This window comes from Canis lupus, chromosome 9, assembly GCF_048164855.1.
Source record: "Canis lupus baileyi chromosome 9, mCanLup2.hap1, whole genome shotgun sequence".
Lineage (NCBI taxonomy): Eukaryota > Metazoa > Chordata > Mammalia > Carnivora > Canidae > Canis > Canis lupus.
In genome coordinates, this window is record NC_132846.1 from 76,015,917 (window position 1) to 76,036,627 (window position 20,711).

The 20,711-nt window shown below is 42.0% G+C and overlaps 1 gene segment (V, D, J or C); it reads left to right on the forward strand.

Moving 5' to 3' along the window:
• Positions 1-210: 210 nt before the first annotated feature.
• The window catches only part of LOC140639540 (immunoglobulin heavy variable 3-74-like), a 274,944-nt gene continuing 254,443 nt past the window's right edge, over positions 211-20,711 (forward strand). Inside the window, 1 exon segment of the V gene segment in view lies at positions 211-410. Coding sequence covers positions 365-410 — 46 coding nt within the window.

The window sequence follows — 20,711 nt, forward strand, 5'->3', positions numbered from 1 at the left end:
CCAAAAATAAATATTTAGGATTAAAATTTATTAACAAGATGAAAATTCTCCAGAAAATGACCTATACTGATGTGTCTTTTGAAATGAACCAAGAAATTCAAAAATAACTGTCATTAGAACTTCATATAGTCAGAGAGCCATCTACACAAATTGCTATAGAATTGTGGTGCAACACTTGTGTTGGCTTTAAATACACGAATGTAAGTCTGTAGCTGGTTATTTGGTCAGAGGACATGCAAATAGGGCTCTCCCTTCACTGATTAAACCAGCCCAGTCCCGACCCTGCAGCTGGGAGAGGAGCCCCAGCCCCAGCATCCCCAGGTGACCCAATTCAGTGATCAGGACACAACACAGACAAATTACCATGGAGTCTGTGCTCGGCTGGGTTTTCCTTGTCGCTATTTTACAAGGTAATTCATAGAGAATCAGAGACCTAGAGTCTGTGAGTGAAGGTGAGTGAGCAAAACAGGGGATGTGGGACAGTTGTTTGACCAGGATGTCTTGTGTCTGCAGGTGTCCAGGGTGAGGTGCAGCTGGTGGAGTCTGGGGGAGACCTGGCGAAGCCTGGGGGGTCCCTGAGACTCTCCTGTGTGGCCTCTGGATTAACCTTCAGTAGCTACAGCATGAGCTGGGTCCGCCAGGCTCCTGGGAAGGGGCTGCAGTGGGTCACAGCTATTAGCTATGATGGAAGTAGCACATACTACACTGACGCTGTGAAGGGCCGATTCACCATCTCCAGAGACAACGCCAGAAACACAGTGTATCTGCAGATGAACAGCCTGAGAGCCGAGGACACAGCTGTGTATTACTGTGTGGACACAGTGAGGTGAACTCAGTGTGAGCCCTGACACAAACCTCCCTGTAGAATGGGTTCAGGACCACCAGGGGGTGCACACTCCTCACCACTTGTGTCTTGAAGGCCCAGGAGCAGTTTCAGATTGAAGTTATGGGCAGGTTTCCTGTCAGGGACGGGGCTTCCTCTCCATGGAGCAGTTTCCCCCCGGGAGCCCCTCTGAACACTTGATTATGTGTTTACCTATTCAGTCTCTTTCTTAGAGACCTAGAATTCAAATATAGAACTTGCACTTACTTGTACTTAAATTCTCCTGACCCGAAATTTTAATCAATTACAAATAACTCAATTCACATCATCTTAACCTTTGAATGAGTTCTAGTAGTAATCACTGTGGATCACAGGACCCCAAGCTAACATGCTGTCTTGCACATTGCGGTATAGCAGAATCCCCAGTCAACACAAGAGTAAAGAGACATTCTACAAAAATGTTAATAACAGCCTGGGAGTGAGAGAGATTTCCTGCATGACATCATGACATGGTAGGGATGTGGACTCAGAGGTCATTCACACAAATGCACACACACACACACACACACAATCACAAGAGTATAACCATTCATCACCTTCACCTTCATGTCTGATGAGTGCCAGGCAGGCCTCTCATCAGGTCATAAATGCCTGGATGGTGCTGGGGAAGGACACTGGCTCCGGGTGTGTGCTGTGGGTCAGTGGTGGGACGGGGTCCTGCTCCAGGAGGGGCTTGTGTGGAGTTAGTGTCCCAACTTCATCAAAAGAGGGAACTCCTGGGTTACTGTTTGATTTCTTATCCAATGGGTGCAGGAGAAGAATGAGCAAGGAATGTCAGGGAGGTAACAGGCAGTAAAGACTGGACATGGTGTGAGGAATCATTTCACTAAACAAGCATCAAACTGGAAGAAAAAATAGAATCATGGTCATTCTCAGTAGACAGATGTCTGAATCATAGGGAAAGGAGATGAATAATATATGGAAGCAGCACGAAACTTTAAGTAATAATACAAATAGGCCAAGATCCTACTCAGGTCTCAAATGGAAGCTGTCCTCTCCCCAAGGTCACAATCTGGTTCTGAAGGTCATGTACACACCATGTGCTCAGAGACCAGAAGCTTCTACTGGATCAATGAGGAACCTCAGTGTTAGGAGGTGGATTGGAGAACCTTCCACCTGCAGGGAATAACCCATGGATCCTTCTGGTGCTGACGTCAGTTCAGATTCTGATCCAGGAATTAGAGAGACCCCCCCTAAAATCAATAAAAACCGTTCAAAACCTCGAAATTTAATAGTGAAACTTGCAAATTTCAAAGATAAAGAGAAGATCCTTAAAGCAGCAAGACACAAGAAATCCCTGAATTTTATGTGGAGGATATTAGGGTATGAGCAGACCTCTCCACAGTGACCTGGTGGCCAGAAAGGCCTGACAGGATATATTCAGGGTCCTAAATGAGAAGAACATGCAACCAAGAATACGTTATCCAGCAAGGCTCTCATTCAAAATGGAAGGAGAGATAAAGAGCTTCCAAGACAGGCAGGAACTGAAAGAATATGTGACCTCCAAACCAGCTATGCAAGAAATTTTAAAGGGGAATCTTAAAATTCACCTTTAAGAAGGATTTCAGTGGAATAATCCACAAAACAAGGACTGAATAGATATCATGATGACACTAAACTCATATCTGTCAATAGTAACACTGAACGTGAACGGGCTTAATGACCCCATCAAAAGGCTCAGGGTTTCAAACTGGATAAAAAAGCCGAACCAGGGATCCCTGGGTGGCGCAGCGGTTTGGCGCCTGCCTTTGGCCCAGGGCGTGATCCTGGAGACCCAGGATCGAATCCCACGTCGGGCTCCTGGCACGGAGCCTGCTTCTCCCTCTGCCTGTGTCTCTGCCTCTCTCTCTCTCTCTCTGTGTGACTATCATAAATAAATAAAAATTAATAAAATAAATAAATAAAAAAGCCGAACCCATCTATTTGCTGTCTACATGAGACTCATTTTAGACAGAAGGACATCTACAACCTGAAAATAAAAGGTTGGAGAACCATTTACCATTCAAATGGTCCTCAAAAGAAAGCAGGGGTATATCTTATATCAGATAAACTAAAATTTACCCCGAAGACTGTAGTGAGAGATGAAGAGGGACACTATATCATACTTAAAGGATCTATCCAACAAGAGGCCTTAACAATCCTCAATATATATGCTGCGAATGTGGGAGCTGCCAAATATTTAAACCAATTAATAACCAAAGTGAAAATGCTTAGATAATAATACACTTATACTTGGTGACTTCAATCTAGCGCTTTCTACCCTCGAAAGGTCTTCTAAGCACAACATCTCCAAAGAAACGAGAGCTTTAAATGATACACTGGACCAGATGGATTTCACAGATATCTACAGAACTTTACATCCAAACTCAACTGAATACACATTCTTCTCAAGTGCACATGTAACTTTCTCCAGAATAGACCACATACTGGGTCAAAATCGGGTCTGAAACGATACCAAAAATTGGGATCATCCCCTGCATATTTTCAAACCATAATGCCTTGAAATTAGAACTAAATCAAATTGAGAAGTGTGGAAGGACCTCAACCACGTGGAAGTTAAGGACCATCCTGCTAAAAGATGAAAGGGTCAACCAGGAAATTAAGGAAGAATTAAAAAGATTCATGGAAACAAATGAGAATGAAGATACAACCATTCAAAATCTTTGGGATGCAGCAAAAGCAGTCCTGAGGGGGAAATACATCGCAATACAAGCATCCATTCAAAAACTGGAAAGAACTCAAATACAAAAGCTAACCTTACACCTAAAGGAGCTAGAGAAAAAACAGCAATGGACCCTACACTCAGCAGATGAAGAGAGTTAATTAAGATTCGAGCAGAACTCAATGAAATCGAGACCAGAAGAACCGTGGAACAGATCAACAGAACCAGGAGTTGGTTCTTTAAAAGAATTAATAAGATAGATAAACCATTAGCCAACCTTATTGAAAAGAAGAAAGAAAAGACTCAAATTAATAAAATCATGAATGAGAAAGGAGAGATCACTACCAACACCAAGGAAATACAAACGATTTTAAAAACATATTATGAGCAGCTATATGCCAATAAATGAGGCAGTCTAGAAGAAATGGAAGCATTCCTGTAAAGCCACAAACTACCAAAATATCATGGACTTTCTTCAGAGCGTTGGAACAAATTATTTTAAGATTTGTATGGAATCAGAAAAGACCCCGAATAGCAGAGGGGAATTTTAAAAAAGAAAACCATAGCTGGGGGCATCACAATGCCAGATTTCAGGTTGAAATTGAAACCACAGCTGCCTTTCCTAATTCAACCAGGCCCACACCTCACTTTCAGCCTGTCCAAACACCCATCATCTCATGACATCCGTGTTTCAGGACTTCCTGCACTGATGGGAAAGGCCTGTTAATACTAGGTGCTATTGGATACTCAGAAAGCATGAACAAGTGTCTACTGGCATTAATCTGGAGCTACTATTCCTCTATAGGGAATAGGTCAGATCTCGACGATTCAGGTTTACTCTGTGCTGTTCCCCTTAATTTCACCACCTGACATCAATAACGGATGTCTGTTTCTAATTCAATATTTTGAATGTAATGTCTAGTTCTAGATATTATGAATCTCTCGACTTCCCCTGGAGATTTCCTACGACCCAACAATTGCACTAATGGGATTTACTACAAAGATACAGATGCAGTGAAAGACCACAACACCCACACCCCAATGTTTATAGCAGCAAGGTCCATAGTAGCCAAAGTGTGGAAGGAGACTCGGTGTCCATCGAAAGATGAATTGATAATGAAGATGTGGCCTATATATACAATGGAATATTACTCAGCCATTAGAAATGAAGAACACCCACCATTTGCTTCGACGTGAATGGAACTGGAGGGTATTATGCTGAGTGAAGTAAGTCAGTCGCAGAAGAACGAATATATGGTCTCATTCCTTTAGGGAATATAAAAAGTAGTGAAAAAGAGTAAAGGGGAAAGGAGATAAAATGAGTGGGAAATACCAGAGAGGTCGACAGAATATGAGAGACTCCTAACTCTGGGAAAGGAACTCTGGGAAGGGGTAGTGAGTGGTAAGGGAGGTCGCCGGAGGTAGGGGTGACTGGGTGACGGGCTATGAAGCTTGACCTGATGAGCACTGAGTGTTATACTATATGTTGGCAAAGTGCACTGCAATGAAAAATAATTAAGAAATAAAATTTGAAAAACAAAAAAAACTTCAGATAATGAGGAATAATCCTAACCAAAGAGGAAAGGACCTATAGTCTAAAAATTCTAAAATACATATGACAGACATTAAAGAAGACAGAAATATATGGAAAACAGTCTATTCTCTTGTATTGGAAATATAAATATTCATATAATATCTAAGCCACCAACAGCAATCTATGCATCCAATATGAACACTATCAAAACACCACCAACATTTTTCTAGGGAATGGAACAAGTCTAAATTTTAGAACTAAACAGAAAAGATTCTGACTAGGCAAAAGAATGTTGAAACAAAAAACAAATCAGGGCAACCTGGGTGGCTCAGCATTGTAGCACTACCTTTTTGTTCAGGCCTGATCCTGGAGACCTGGGAATGAGTCCCATATCAGGCTCCCTGAATGCTGCCTGCTGCTCCTTCTGCCTGTGTCTCTGCCATTCTCTCTGTCTCTCTGTGTCTCTCATGAGTAAATAAATAAACCTTAAAAAAAAGCAAAAGCCATCACAATTCCGGATTTCAAAGTTGTGATCGTCCAAACAGTATAATAGTGGCAGTAAAACAGGCACATGGTCAGTGGAATAGAATAGAGAACCCATAAATGGACACACAGCTCTATGGTCAACTTATCTTCAACAAAGTACAAAAAACTATCAACTGGAAAAAGGACAATCTCTACAACAAGTGGTGTTGGGAACATTGGACAGCTGCAATTAGAAGAATGAACCTGGGCCATTCTTACATTCCACACAAAGATAAACTCAGAGTAGATGAAAGACCTAAATGTGAGGCAAGAAACCATCAAAATCAAGGAGATTTTGTGACCTCGGCCGCAAACGGGTTCCTGGTACTCGCATCTCCAAAGGGAAGGGAAACAAAAGTAAAAATGAACTCTATGGACTACACCAAGGAAGGAGCTGTCTTACAGCTGTGGAAACACTCAACATAATTTAAAGGCAACCTAACAAATTGGAAATATTGGGATCCCTGTGTAGCTTGAGCATCTGTCTTTGGCTCAGGGAGTCCTAGAGCTCTAGGATTGAGACCAGCATCAGGCTCCCTGTGGGGAGCCCATTTCTCCCTCTGCCCGTCTCTGCATCTCTCTCTCTCTCTCTCTCTCTGTCTCTCTCTCTGTCTCTCATGAATGAACAAATAACATCTTCCAAAAGAATAAAAACAATGGGAGAAGAGATTTGCAAATCTATCTCCAGATTATGGCAGGTTTCCAAAATCGAAAAACAAATTACCAAACTAAACAACCCAAAGGGAAAACTACAATCATAAATGGGCGGAAGACATGAAGAGACACCCAGTCCTGATTTGAGTTGTCAACTCTCACTTTATATTAGGTAGGTCATCCACATGCAAAATGAAATTTATTGTCTCCTCTAGGTCTGCCTTATATCAACTGCATGATTAGAACAGGCAATGCATCCTGAAGACAAGAGGAAAATACTTTCTGCCCCAGACTGGAGGACCTGCCAGAAAACGTAGCAAGAAAACTACTTTAAAAAAAAAAAAGAGAACTTGGTGACCTGTAAAGAAAATAATGAGTTTTCCTATGACAATATCTTAATAGAGTCAATGAGTAAAAACCTTACATAAAAACTGGAAAAATAACTCATGAGCTCAGAAAAAAAATCAGGATATAAAATCAGCAAATAAAATAAAGATATATTCCTACAAAATAACAACAAATTACATATACAGAATAACAAAATAATCCGATTTACACTGGCACGAAAAATAAATATTTAGGATTAAATTTTACTAATAAATTGAAATTTCTCCAGAAAATGACCTATATTGATGCGTGTCTTTGAAAATACACACAGAAACTCAAAAAGAACTGTGCCTAGAACTTCATATAGTCAGAAGGCCATCTACACAAATTGCTATAGAATTGTGGTGCCACATTTGTTCTGGCTTTTATTTTTTTTTTAATTTTTATTTATTTATGATAGTCACAGAGAGAGAGAGAGGCAGAGACACAGGCAGAGGGAGAAGCAGGCTCCATGCACCGGGAGCCCGACGTGGGATTCGATCCCGGGTCTCCAGGATCAAGCCCTGGGCCAAAGGCAGGCGCCAAACCGCTGCGCCACCCAGGGATCCCTGTTCTGGCTTTTAAATACACGAATGTAAGTCTGGAGCTGGTTATATAGTCAGAGGACATGCAAATAGGGACCTCCCTCCACTGATTAAACCGGCCCAGTCCTGACCCTGCAGCTGGGAGAGAAGCCCCAGCCCCAGGATCCCAAGGTGACCTGATTCACTGATCAGGACACAACAGAGACAAACCACCATGGAGTGTGTGCTCGGCTGGGTTTCCCTTGTTGCTATTTTAAAAGGTAATTCATAGAGAACCAGAGACCTTGAGTCTGTGAGTGGAAGTGAGTGAGAGAAACTGGGGATGTGGGACTTGTTTGACCAGGATGTCTTGTGTCTGCAGGTGTCCAGGGAGAGGTACAGCTGGTGGAGTCTGGGGAAGATTTGGTGAAGCCTGGAGGGTCCCTGAGACTCTCCTGTGTGGCCTCTGGATTCACCTTCAGTAGCAGTGAAATGAGCTGGGTCCACCAGGCTCCAGGGCAGGGGCTGCAGTGGGTCTCATGGATTAGGTATGATGGAAGTAGCTCAAGGTATGCAGACACTGTGAAGGGCCGATTCACCATCTCCAGAGACAATGCCAAGAACACGCTGTATCTGCAGATGAACAGCCTGAGAGCCGAGGACACGGCCATATATTACTGTGCAGACACAGTCAGGGGAAATCATTGTGAGCCCAGACACAAACCTCCCTGTAGGTGGGGATCAGGACCACCAGGGGGTGCGCACTCCTCACCACGTCTATCTTGAAATCCCAGGAGCAGGTGCAGAGGCTGGTTCTGGGCAGGTTTCCTGTCAGGGTCAGGGCTTCCTCTCCAAGGAGCAGTTTCCCCCAGGGAGCCCCTCTCAACACTTGATTATGTGTTTACCTATTCAGTCTCTTTCTAAGAGACTTAGAATTCAATGATATCACTTGCACTTACTTATACTTAACTTTTCCTGACCCAAAATTTTAACCAATTACAAATAACTCCATTGACATCATCTGAACCTTTTCATGAGTCCTAGTGGCACTCACTATGGATCACAGGACCCCAAGCTAACATACTGTCTTGCACATCTTGGTATATTGAAATCCCCAGTCAACACACGAGAAAAGAGACATAATACAAAAATGTTAATACCAGCCTGGGAGTGAGAGAGGTTCCCAGCTGACATGGTAGGGAAGTGGACTCAGAGGTCATTCACACACACTCACACACACACAATAATGAGAGTATAACCTTTCATCACCTTCACCTTCATGTCTGATGAGAGCCAGGCCGGCCTCTCATCATGTCACAAATGCCTGTATGGTGCCAGGGAATGACACTGGCTCTTGGTGTGTGTTGTGGGCAAGTGGTGGGTATGGCGTCCTGCTCCAGGAAGGGCTTGTGTGGAGTTAGTGTCCCAACTGCATCAAAAGAGGGAACTCATGGGTTATTGTTTGATTTCTTTTCCTTTGGGTGGAGGAGAAGAATGAGGAAGGAATTTCAGGGAGCTCCCAGTTAATAAAGACTGGATATGGTGTGAGGAATTTCACTAAACCAGGGTAAAACCGGAAGGACAAAAGAGAAACATGGACATTCTCAGTAGACAAGTGTCTGAATCATATGGAAAGGAGATGAATAATATATGGAAGCGGCACAAAACTTGAAATAATAATACAAATAGTCCAAGATCCTATCCAGGTCTCAGATGGATGCTGTCCTCTTCCCAAGGAACCATCTGGTTCTGAAGGTCATGTGTACTTGGTGTGCTCAGCGACCAGTAGCTTCTACTGGACCATGAGGATCCTCAGGGAGAGGAGCTGGATTGAAGGACCTTCGACCTGCAGGGCAAAACTCATGGATGCTTCAGGTGCTTATGTCAGCTAACTGGTTGTGACCTTTACCATCCCTGTGGTGAAACCTAATGTCCATGATATGGGGGAGGAGATGGAGCCTTAGGGGACCATTTAGGTTTGGAAATGCAGCCTCATGATGGGATCAGGGCCCTTATACACCAGGATTGGGAAAGCTCCCTGCACCCTGGCCCGTTTTGATGTGCCTGGGAAAGGACGGGGTAGGATGTGGGCGCTCTCCAGACACCACAGCTTCCTGTCCCTGGACCTCAGATGACTGAGACGCCAGATCTGTGAGAATGAGTGTCTGTTGTTTGATCTGCCCAGTTCATGTATGATTTTCCAACAGGGGGCAGAGGCTGAAGTAATTTTTTTCTTTATTTAAATTGAATTTACCAACATTCACTATACCCTCAGTGTTCATCACATCACGTAACCTCCTTAACTCCGATCACCCCGTGACCCCATTCCCCACCTCCTTCCTTCCAGTGACCCTCAGTTTTTTTCCCCAGACTTAAGTGTCTCTCATGATTTGTCTTCCTCTCTAGTCTTACCCCACTTTTTCACTCTTTCCCTTATGGTCTCTTTCAATATCAATGAGACCATATCATTGCCTTTCTGTAATGGATTTATTTCTCTCAATATAATGACTCCAGTTCCATCCATGTTGACGGAAATATTATTTCATGATATTCATTGTGTCTGAAGGCTATGTAATATCCCATTGTATATATAAAGCACACCTTATTTTTGTATATTGTTTATTGGAGTGGGATTCGCCAACATATAGCATAACACCCAGTGTTCATCCCATCAAGTGCCCCTCTCAGTGCCCGTCACTCAGTCACCCCCAACCCCCGCCCACCTCCCCATCCACTACCCCTTGTTCTTTTCCCAGAGTTAGGAGTCTCTCAACTTCTGTCATCCCCTCTGATATTTCCACTCATTTCCTTTCCATTCCCCTATAATCCCTTTCACTGTTTTTTATATTCCCCAAGAATGAGACCATAAAATGTTTTTCCTTCTCCGATTGACATATTTCACTCAGCATAATATCCTCCAGTTCCATCCATGTCGAAGCAATTGGTGGGTATTCGTTTTTTCTAATGGCTGATTAATATCCCATTATACATAGACCACAGCTTCTTTAATCCATTCATCTGTCAATAGACACTGAGGCTCCTTCCACAGTTGGCTGTTGTGGACTTTGCTGCTGTGAACATTGAGGTGCAAGTGTCCCTTCATTTCATTAAATCTGTGTCTTTGGGGTAAATGGCCTTAAGTGCAATGGCTGGTTCCTGAGGTGGCTCTATTCTCATGTTTTAGGACATTCCATCCTGTTTTCGGTAGTGGCTCTACAAGCCTAATTCCCACCAGGAATGAAAGAGGTTTCCACTTTCTCAATATCCTCCCTTATATTTGTTGTTTCTGGTCTTTTTACTTTATCCATTCTGAGTTGTATAAGTGGGATCTTAGTGTGGTTTTCATTTGTATTTCCCTGATGACAAGTCATGTGGATCATTTTCTCCTCTGCCAGTTGGCCATTTGTCAGTCTTCTTTGGAGAAAAGCCTGTTCATGTATTCTCCCCATTTCTTGACTGGATTGATTGTTTTGTTGGGAGCTGAATTTGTTATGGAAATATCTTGTCCTATTCTGCAGGCTGCCTTTTGTTTTGTTGCCTGTTGCATTGTTGTACAGATTCTATCTTGATGAAGTCCTAACAGTTTATTTTTCCCTTTGTTTCCTATGCCTTTTGAGAGATGCCTTTTTAGCAGTCACTGAAGCTGAGGACAAAAAGATGCTACCTGAATTCGCCTCTAGGATTTGGATGAACTGCTGTCTCAGATTTCAGTATTTCATTATTTTGAGATTATCTTTGTGCTTTGTGTAGCAGAATGCTCCACTTTCATTTTTATGCAGGTGGCTGTCCAATATTTTTCAGATCCATTTTTGGATGTGTATTTCTTTCATTAGATATTTTTTTCTTGCTTTTTGAGGAGTAGTTGTCCATAGAGCTGAGGGTCCCTTTCTGCGTTCTCTGCTCTGTTTCATTGATCTATGTGTTGTTTTTGCCAGTACCAGGCTATCTTGATGATAAAGGCTTTATAATAGAGCTTCTCTACAAACATTGTTATGCCCTCCTGCTGTAGTTTTGTTTATGTTTTTTTTTTCCAAAATGATTCTACCTGTTTGGCAACTTAGGAAAGAAATTGAGGAAGACACAAAGAGATGGAAAACATTCTGTGCTTACAGATTACAACAACGAATATTGTCAGGGCACCTGTGTTGCTCAGAGGTTTAGTTTCTGCAATTGGCTAGGGTTGTGATCCTGGGGTCCTGGGGTGGAGTCCTGCATCAGGCTTTTGGAAGGGAGCCTGCTTCTCCCTCTGCCTATGTCTCTTCCTCTGTCTCTGTGACTCTCCTGAATAAACGAATAAATCTTTAAAACAAAAACAAAAATATTGGTGATCCCTTCTTGACTCAACGGTTTGGCGCCTCTCTTTGGCCCAGGGTGTGATCCTGCAGTCCTGGGATCAAGTCCCATTTGAGTCTCCCTGCATGGTCTTGCTTCTCCCTCAGCCTGTGTCTGCCTCTCTCTCTCTCTCTCTATCATAAATGCATAAATAAAATCTTAAAAAAAAAACCAAAAATAAATACTGTGACAATCTCTATGTTGCCCAGAACCTTCTACATATTCAAAGCAATCCTTGAGAAAGCATCCTGGACATTTTTCACAGAGTATGGACATATAATCCTAAGATTTTTATGTCACACACAGAGACATTAGGGACACATGGATGCACTGGCATGGCCCTGCTGTTTTTGTTGTGAGCAGTATGACGTAACCGCCCTCAACCAGTGAAGGGTGCATTTCTCACCTGGAACTAGGACTAATCTTTTGCAAACCATAGGTATCTGTCAAAAAGTCACAGTGGACACACTGAACAGAAAGAGAACAATGATACAAGAGAGTCAGAGATACTCAGACACTTTGAAACTTCAGTTTAAAGATGTTCTGTTATAACATTTCCAGAAGATGAGGATGTGATGACCCAGTGAGATTTGTGTCTCACCATCACCTTACAGGGTTGTGTTGTACTGATGGCTGTTAGGTGTGTCCCTTGTCACTGGATGAACATTTGGTGCCAGTGTCCTCATTTCAACCATCTGTGACTCCCTCTCTGGCCATGAGATCAGTTTCCCTTTAGGATTTCCTCAATGGAACCCCTCAAGGGACCTACATGACTTATTTACCTCTTATCATTTTATTTAAATTCAGTCATTTTTGTCATGGAATTTGCAACAACCTGGTAACATGACCTGGTTATGTCAATATCTAATAGCTCTACCATCCTATTCCATAGTCTACATGTGAACTTACATGACAGTGAAGCTATTTCAGGGAAGGTAAGTCCACTCATAGACAGAAGGCAGGGGAGTAGCTCTGAATCCTCAGAAGGACGGCATTGGTTGGCTGTGATGATTTTATCAACATTTATACAAATAGCAGCTGTCCCCAAACATGAACACTCAGAAAATAGATGTGAGATGATGGTGGAAGGGATGGAGCACACAGTTCCTCTTGCTGTGTGCAGCCCTCGAACTGAGCTGGGCTTACCTGGATGTCTAAATGCACAGTGCAATTGGCAATGGATTGTTATCATTTGCTGTTGGTGTTGTTTCCTCTGTAGATGCTGACACCGCACCTTGTTGAGGCCTGTATTGGGGTTTTGTGACTCTTCCTGACTGCATTGGAGAGCCGTTATGAACATGGCCTCCTATCTCAAGCCTGAGATGGAATGTTTGCACCCCGGAGTCTTCAGGGAGCCCTCATAAGAGAGCCATCAAGCCCTTTCTGTCCTCAGTTGACATCTGAATCATGTGTTCACCATACCTGTCTCTGAGCTGGTTTATCTCAGGCACATGAATGGGTCTCTAAATGACAATATGAAAAGCTCCTGTACTGTGGACCTGGGCTGGTCCTCTGAGGGGGTGACATGAGAGCTGGTGTACTTCCTGACTGCTCGTCTCAGAATAGAGGTCCCATGACCACACAGTGTTCAGTTTATGGAAACAAAGCACAACGCCTGCACTCAGACCCAATGTTCACACGTCTTCAGGTTCCTGTCCTTCTTAACCATCCATCACATGGTGCCACTTTTTCTTCTTGGCACTTAGGGGGTCCTTACTTCCAGGAAATTTCCCCATTTTTCCATTTGAGCACCATGATGTGAGGTTTGTCCACCTCAGGAGTAGAATTCTACAAGTTCATATGTTCCTTTCTTGTCCTTAAAATCCTTAACAGTAGCTTCTGCAAGCAACCTCCCTCCTGCTGTCATCCTCATGGTTGTATCTCCCCAATGTCAACACTGCACAGCTCCAACACTCCAAAACCTGCTCAGTATTCTATTAAAAGTCTTGCTGTTGTTGTTTTTTCAACTCTGATCAATTTTATGGATGTTCGAAATGATTCAATAACTATCCAGCTGTTCCAGGGATGTGACAAGGCCTGAGTCCCCCTAATCTTCTGACATGTTAACTTCTCTCTCCCATATTTTCTTATACTAAAGATGGTGTGGCGAATTTTTTCTGATTTATATGTTGGAGGTGAACTTTGGACACTGGTGTTTTGTTTCAGAGTGTCGTAAACATATTTTCGCCCCTACTCTGATTCTGGATCCTAAGGACTCATTTTCGTTTGTACAAGCCTACTGAGTATTGTACTAATATTATATTATGTTTCAAGAAGTAATTATAGACATATGTGGTCCATGCACATAAGGTCATCCAACAAGTGAGATAAGGAACAATGCACCACCTAACAGTGAGACTGGGGCTTCAAGGAGGGCACAGATGCTCCCAAAGGACCAGAATTGCTGGAATATTATTGGTAGGACCCCATGTCTCTGTGCAGGAGACACAGGTGCCATTTGGGTGGTGGGCCCTGCTTGTGGTCTTCCCGATGCATATGATCCATTCAAAGATGGAAAGGGGGGTACCCGACTGTCAGCAGTTTTGTGCCACGTTCAGCCCAGGGCCAGATCCTGGAGATCAGGGATCGAGTCCCACATCAGGTCCATGCATGCAGCCTGCTTCTCCCTCTGCCTGTGTCTCTGCATCTCTCTCTCTGTATGTGTGTGTGTCTCATGGATAAATAAATAAAACATTAGAAATCAAAGACGGAATGGGCTAGATTTGGAAACAGAACAGAAGGCCTGTATGCAGCCAGCAGAGTCAGGGGGACTGATCTAAGAAAACCAATATTACAGTTGATAAGAGACACAAATTGGAATTGGATTGAAACTGAAATTTCCTGCTGCATTTGTTATCAAAAATACCTGATAAATCCGTAGAAGTTCATGGTATATACTTTACTTCCCTTAGATGGAATATAGTATTTGAATGAAAAAGGAATTCTTGAAAAACTTACACTTGCAAGGCACCACTATACTGTTAGTTTAGGAGGGATGAGAAAAATAGAATTATAGGCTATACAATGGAAAATGTTCATTCTGACACGAGTTTATTATATCCAAAACTCTGCTTGAATGAGCTCATTCTGCATCAGGTAAGCTCTTCAAAGCGATTACAGAAGATCACAGAGTTAACTGCAGTGGAACACAGTGACTGAGTTGTTAGAGACTTACAAATAGAACTGCATTACTTGAAACCCTCTGAAATTCAGCTAAATTCTAAATTTAGAATTGCAGGAATATTATAGGCAAGACTCCGTGTCTTTGTGAAGTGGACACAGGCATCTTTTGGTTGGTGGGTTCTGCTGGCAGTCTTCCTGATGCATGTGATCCATTCAAAGTTGCAATGTGTTAGATTTGGAGACAGAAGACAAGTCCTGTACATAGCCCATAGGGTCAGGGGGAATTTCAAAATTACGGTTGTTTAAAGGCATAGATTGAAACTGAATTTTCCTGTCACATTTATCAAAAATACCTGATCAATCTGTAGAAGGGTTCAAGGGTAGATATTTTTCTTCTCTTAGATGGAATGTACTATTGGAATGTAAAAGGAATTCATCAAAAACTTACAGTGGAATGGCAGCATTACACTGTTCATTTAGGAGGGATAAGATAAGAAAAATAGAAATATAGGCTATACAATGGAAAATGTTCATCCTGACACCACTTTATTTTATCCCAAAATCTTCATGAATGCAGCTCATTCTTTATCATGTAAGCTCATCAGGACCATTACAGAAAAGCACAGATTTGACTGGATTGACACACAGTGACTGAGTTGATAGAGAGTTACAAATCCAACTGCATTAATTGAAATCCGCTGAAATTCAGGTAAATTCTAAATTTAGCAAAATCATGTGATCCTCAATAAAGGAGGGGTCCACATTTCTAAGGAACCCTGCCACTCTGTCATTCAGGTGTTTCAAGAGGGCCAGTAAGTCCTGTGGAGAGGAGCACAGGCCAGATTCTGACTCACTGAAATGTGCCCAAGGGCAAATCGCAAACCCTGAATAATTTAAGGGTAGGAAAAAATCACTGTATGGGGAAACATGACACCTATAAAAACAAGATTTCTGTGCAAATATCATTACAAAGTACCACATGGACAAAAAGTCTGAAGTCTGGGATATTACCTAATAAAAATATAGTTTCTCAAAGTAGTCAATATGAACACACAAAGGCAGTCACATCTGCTCTGTTCACAGCAGTTTGACACAAATGATCCCAAGCTGAGCATATTGTGAGAGGACATGTATATAGGGGCCTCCTTCCATGAACTAAAACAGCCCAGACCTGAACCTGCATGTGGGAGAGGAGCCACATCTCCAGGAACCATAGGTAACCCCAAGCACTGATCAGGTGAGAACACAGACAACTCACTATGGAGTGTGTTCTCAGCTGCATTTTTCTTGACACCATATATAATTCATTATGATATATATATATATATATATATATATATATATGCCATATATATATTTCATAATATATATCTCAATATGCCAACATATGGCATAACACCCAGTGCTCATCCTGTCAACTGCCCTCCTCCGTGTCTGTCACCCTGTCACCCCAACCCCCCGCCCACATCCCCTTCCACTATCCCTTGTTGTTGTCCCAGAGTTAGGAGTCTCTCATGTTCTGACTCCCTCTCTGATATTTCCCACTCACTTTCTCTGCTTTAGCGTTTATTCCTTTTCACATTTTTTTATATTCCCCAAATGAATGAGAACATATGTTTGTTATTCTCCTATTGAATTACTTCACTCAGCATAATATCCTCCAGCTCCATCCACATTGAAGCAAATGGTGGGTATTTATCATTTCTAATAGCTTAGTAATATGCCACTGTATACATAGACCACATATTTTTTTATCCACTCATCTTTTAATGGACACTGAAGCTCCTTCCACAGTTTAGTTGTTGTGAACATTACTGCTATAAACATTGAGGTGCAAGTGTCTTGCCATTTCACTGAAACTGCATCCTTAACGCTATTTTAAAAGGTAATTCATGGAGAACAACACACCTTGAGAATGTGAGTGGAGATGAAGTGAGAAAAATGGGATGGGTGACCGTATTCTGACCAGGATGTCATCTGTCTGCAGCTGTCCAAGGTGAAGTACAGCTGCTGGAGTCTGGGGGAGACCGAGTGAAACCTGGGGGGTCCCAGAGACTCTCCTGTGTGGCCTCAAGGTTCACCTTCAGTAGCTACAGCATGCATTGTCTCCGTCAGTCTCCTGGGATGGGGCTACAGTGGGTCACATACATTAGCAGTAATGGAAGCAGCACATACTATGCAGACGCTGTGAAGGGTCGATTCACCATCTCCAGAGACAAAGCCAAGAACATGCTTTATCTACAGATGAACAGCCTGAGAGCTCAGGACATAGCCCTGTATTACTGTGCAGATGCAGTGAGGGGACGTCACTGTGAGCCCAGACAGAAACCTTCCTGCAGGGACTCAAGTATCGATGGGATATAGGGGCTCTCATGTCACCAGAGAGTGCTCAGGTCACCAGGCCCTGTTCAGGACAGCAGGGGTGAAATGGAACCAGGATGTATAGGTGAAAGTTCAGGAAAATATCTATTTTCATTTGTCTAAAATACAAAATAAGCTCTTTTGGGTTGAAATCTGGATTAATACAGTTTGTAATATTTTATTTATATTATTGCTCTTAATGTTAGTTTTATGATACAATAATATTTTTAACTATTATTATTTTTATTAGAGTTCAATTTGCCAGCATATAGCATAACACCCAGTGCTCATCCTGCCAAGTGCTCCCCTCAGTGCCCGTCACCCAGTCACCCCAACACTCCACCCACCTCCCCTTCCACTACCCCTTGTTCATTTTGCAGAGTTAGGTGTCTGTCATGTTGTGTCACCCTCACAGAAATTTTCACTCATCTTCTCTCCTTTCCCTTTATTCCATTTCAGTAATTTTTATATGCCACAAATGAATGAGACCATATAATGTTTTTCCTTTTTTGAATGAATTTTTTAATCAGCATAATTCCCTCCAGGTCCATCCATGTCAAAGCAAAAGGTGGGATTTGTCGTTTCTAATGGCTGAGTAATATTCCATTGTATACAAAGACTACATCTTCTTTGATACAATAATATTTTTAAATAAAATAGCTTTGTTTTTGTTACATTGAATTAGCCAACTTATACTACATACTTCTTTTCTGATGTTCAATAATCCATCAGGTGCTTATAACAGTATAGATGACATCATTTGCCCTCTTTAATGCGCGTCACACAATGACCCAATAGATCCACTAACCTCCCCAGCATTATACCTCATTCTGTTTCCTCTAGTTAATGGTTTCTTGTGTTCTGTCTCCCTCTCTAATGATTCCCATGCTACCCAGCATTAGCCAATGTTACCTTAAAATGTAACATATATCCCACATTAAACAGAAATGATATGATAATTGTCCTCTGATTGACTTATTTTACTCAGCAAAATACCCTCCAGTTCCATCAATGTCACTGTAAATAGTAGGTATTTGATATTTCTGATGGCAGAGTAATATCCCATTGTATATATTCCTCATGATATTTATCAATACTTCTGTTGTGGACGTCATGACTCCCTCCAGAGTTTGGCTATTGTGTACTTTGCTGCTATGAACACTGGGGTTCAGGTGCCCTTTGCATCACTACATCTGTGTGCTTGGGGTAAATACTTAGTAATACAATTCCCAGAGCATATGCCATTCACAACAAAGGAAAGAACCAGAGGTAATACTCTCTGCCATAGATCTAATTAAGAAGGATGAAGTAAAAAATAAGAGCTCCAATACAGGATATTAATTTTAAAGTTACTAGTTGCATTTCAGGAAAGCTAAAACACACTACATTATAACTTAGCATAGAAATGAACAAATTCAGTTGTAAATTAAAAATGATCAATGTGAGATAGGGTCTAAACTAGATGCTAGGGATCCCTGGGTGGCGCAGCGGTTTAGCGCCTGCCTTTGGCCCAGGGCGCGATCCTGGAGACCCGGGATCGAATCCCACGTCAGGCTCCCGGTGCATGGAGCCTGCTTCTCCCTCTGCCTGTGTCTCTGCCTCTCTCTCTCTCTGTGTTACTATCATAAATAAATAAAAATTTAAAAAAAAGTGCTCTAAATAGCTATTTAAAAATAAATAAATAAATAAATAAACTAGACGCTGTAACAGCCATGGTAGATAAGGTCGAATGGAGCATAGGTGACATAGAAGACAAGGTGATAGAAAGGAAAGAAGGTGCGGAAAGTAGAGAAAAACAAATAATGGACCATGAAAGGCTTGAAAAATCACTTGTGCCATAAGTTCAAACTAAATTAAAATATTTAGGGCCCAAGAAGGTAAGGAAGAGAGAGAAGGACAGAACGTATATTTGAGAAAATCATAGCAAAGACTCTTTTTCTTTCTTTTCTTGAAAGATTTAATTTATGTATTCATGAGAGACATAGAGAGAGAGGCAAAGACATAGGCAGAGAGAGGAGCAGACTCTATGCAGGGAGCCTGATGTGGGACTTGATAGTGTGTCTACAGGATCATACCCTGGGTCAAAGGCAGGTGCTGAACAGCTGAGTCACCCAGGAGTTCCAGCAGACTCTCTTTTTCAATAAAAAGACATATCCAGATTGAAAGTGAGAGAGTAAACTCCCACTGATCATGTCAATGGACTTCAAGAGGAAGGAAGAGGAGCAATACTTATAGGAGCTGATCTAGAATTTAAAACAAAGCCTATAATAAAGGATGAAGAAGGATACTATATCACAAAAATTGTTTATCCAACAGAAGTTCTACCTTTTCAAAATATTCACACTGCTAACTTCGGAGAAGACAAGTGCACAAACCAATTAACCCTAAATTTAATGACACTCATGGCTAGTATTACCTTTACAGCAGGGACATCAATGTCCCCTGACAGCAGTGAGAATCATCTAAGCAGAAGTTCAACAAGAAACAAGGGGTTTGAGAGACATACTGGATCAGACATACTTCACAAGTATATCAGAGCAATTTTCCCAGAGCAGAATACACGTTCTTCTTTATTGCATGTAGAAAATACTCCAGAATTGATCATACACATGGTCACAACTCATGTGTCAAGTGGTACAGAACGGTTGAATTCACTCCATGCATATTTTCAGACCAATATGCTATGAAACAAGAAGTCAGGGATCCCTGGGTGGCGCAGTGGTTTAGCGCCTGCCTTTGGCCCAAGGCGCGATCCTGGAGACCCGGGATCGAGTCCCACATCGGGCTCCCGGTGCATGGAGCCTGCTTCTCCCTCTGCCTGTGTTTCTGCCTCTCTCTTTCTCTCTCTGTGTGACTATCATAAATAAATAAAAATTAAAAAAAAATGTTTAAAAAAAGAAGTCAAACCCAATAAAACATGGAAAGCCCATAAAGGACAATGTGATAGCACCTCACACCTGTGAGAATGGGGAAAATTAAAAAGATATGAAACAACAAATGTTGAAGTGGATGTGGGGAAAAGGAACCCTCTTGCATTGCTGGTGGGAATGTGAGTTGGTACAGTCACTTTGGAAAACTGTGTGGTGGTTCCTCAAAGAGTTAAAAATAGAACTGTCCTACAACCTAGCAATTGCACTGATGGGGATTTACCTCAAAGATACAGATGCAGTGAAATGCCTGGACACCTGTGTCCCCATGCTTATAGCAGCAATGTCCACAATAGCCAACCTGTGGAAGGAGCCCTGGTGTCCATCGAAAGATGGATGGATAAAGACGATGTATTTTATATTTACAATGGAGTATTCCTCAGCCACCAGAGAAGAGGAATACCCACCAATTGCTTCAACGTGAGTGGAACTAGAGGGTGTTATGCTGAGTGAAGTAAGTCAATTGGAGGACAAACATTATATGATGTCATTCTTTCGGGTAATATAAAAAATGGGGTAAAGAATTATAGAGGAAATGAGGGAAAATAAGCGGAAAAAATTAGAGAGGATGACAAAATATGAGAGCCTTCTACATCTAGGAAATGAACAGGAGGTAGTGGGAGGAGAAGTGGGTAGGACATGGGATGACTGGGTGATGGGCACTGAGGGGAACACTTGAGCAGATGAGCCGGGGGTGCTATGGTATATGTTGGAATGAACCTTCAATAAAAAATACATAACAATTAAATAAATGCACATAAAAGAACATCTTATTGAAGAAGAAATAAGTGAATGAAGAAATTTAAGAATTTAAGCAAAA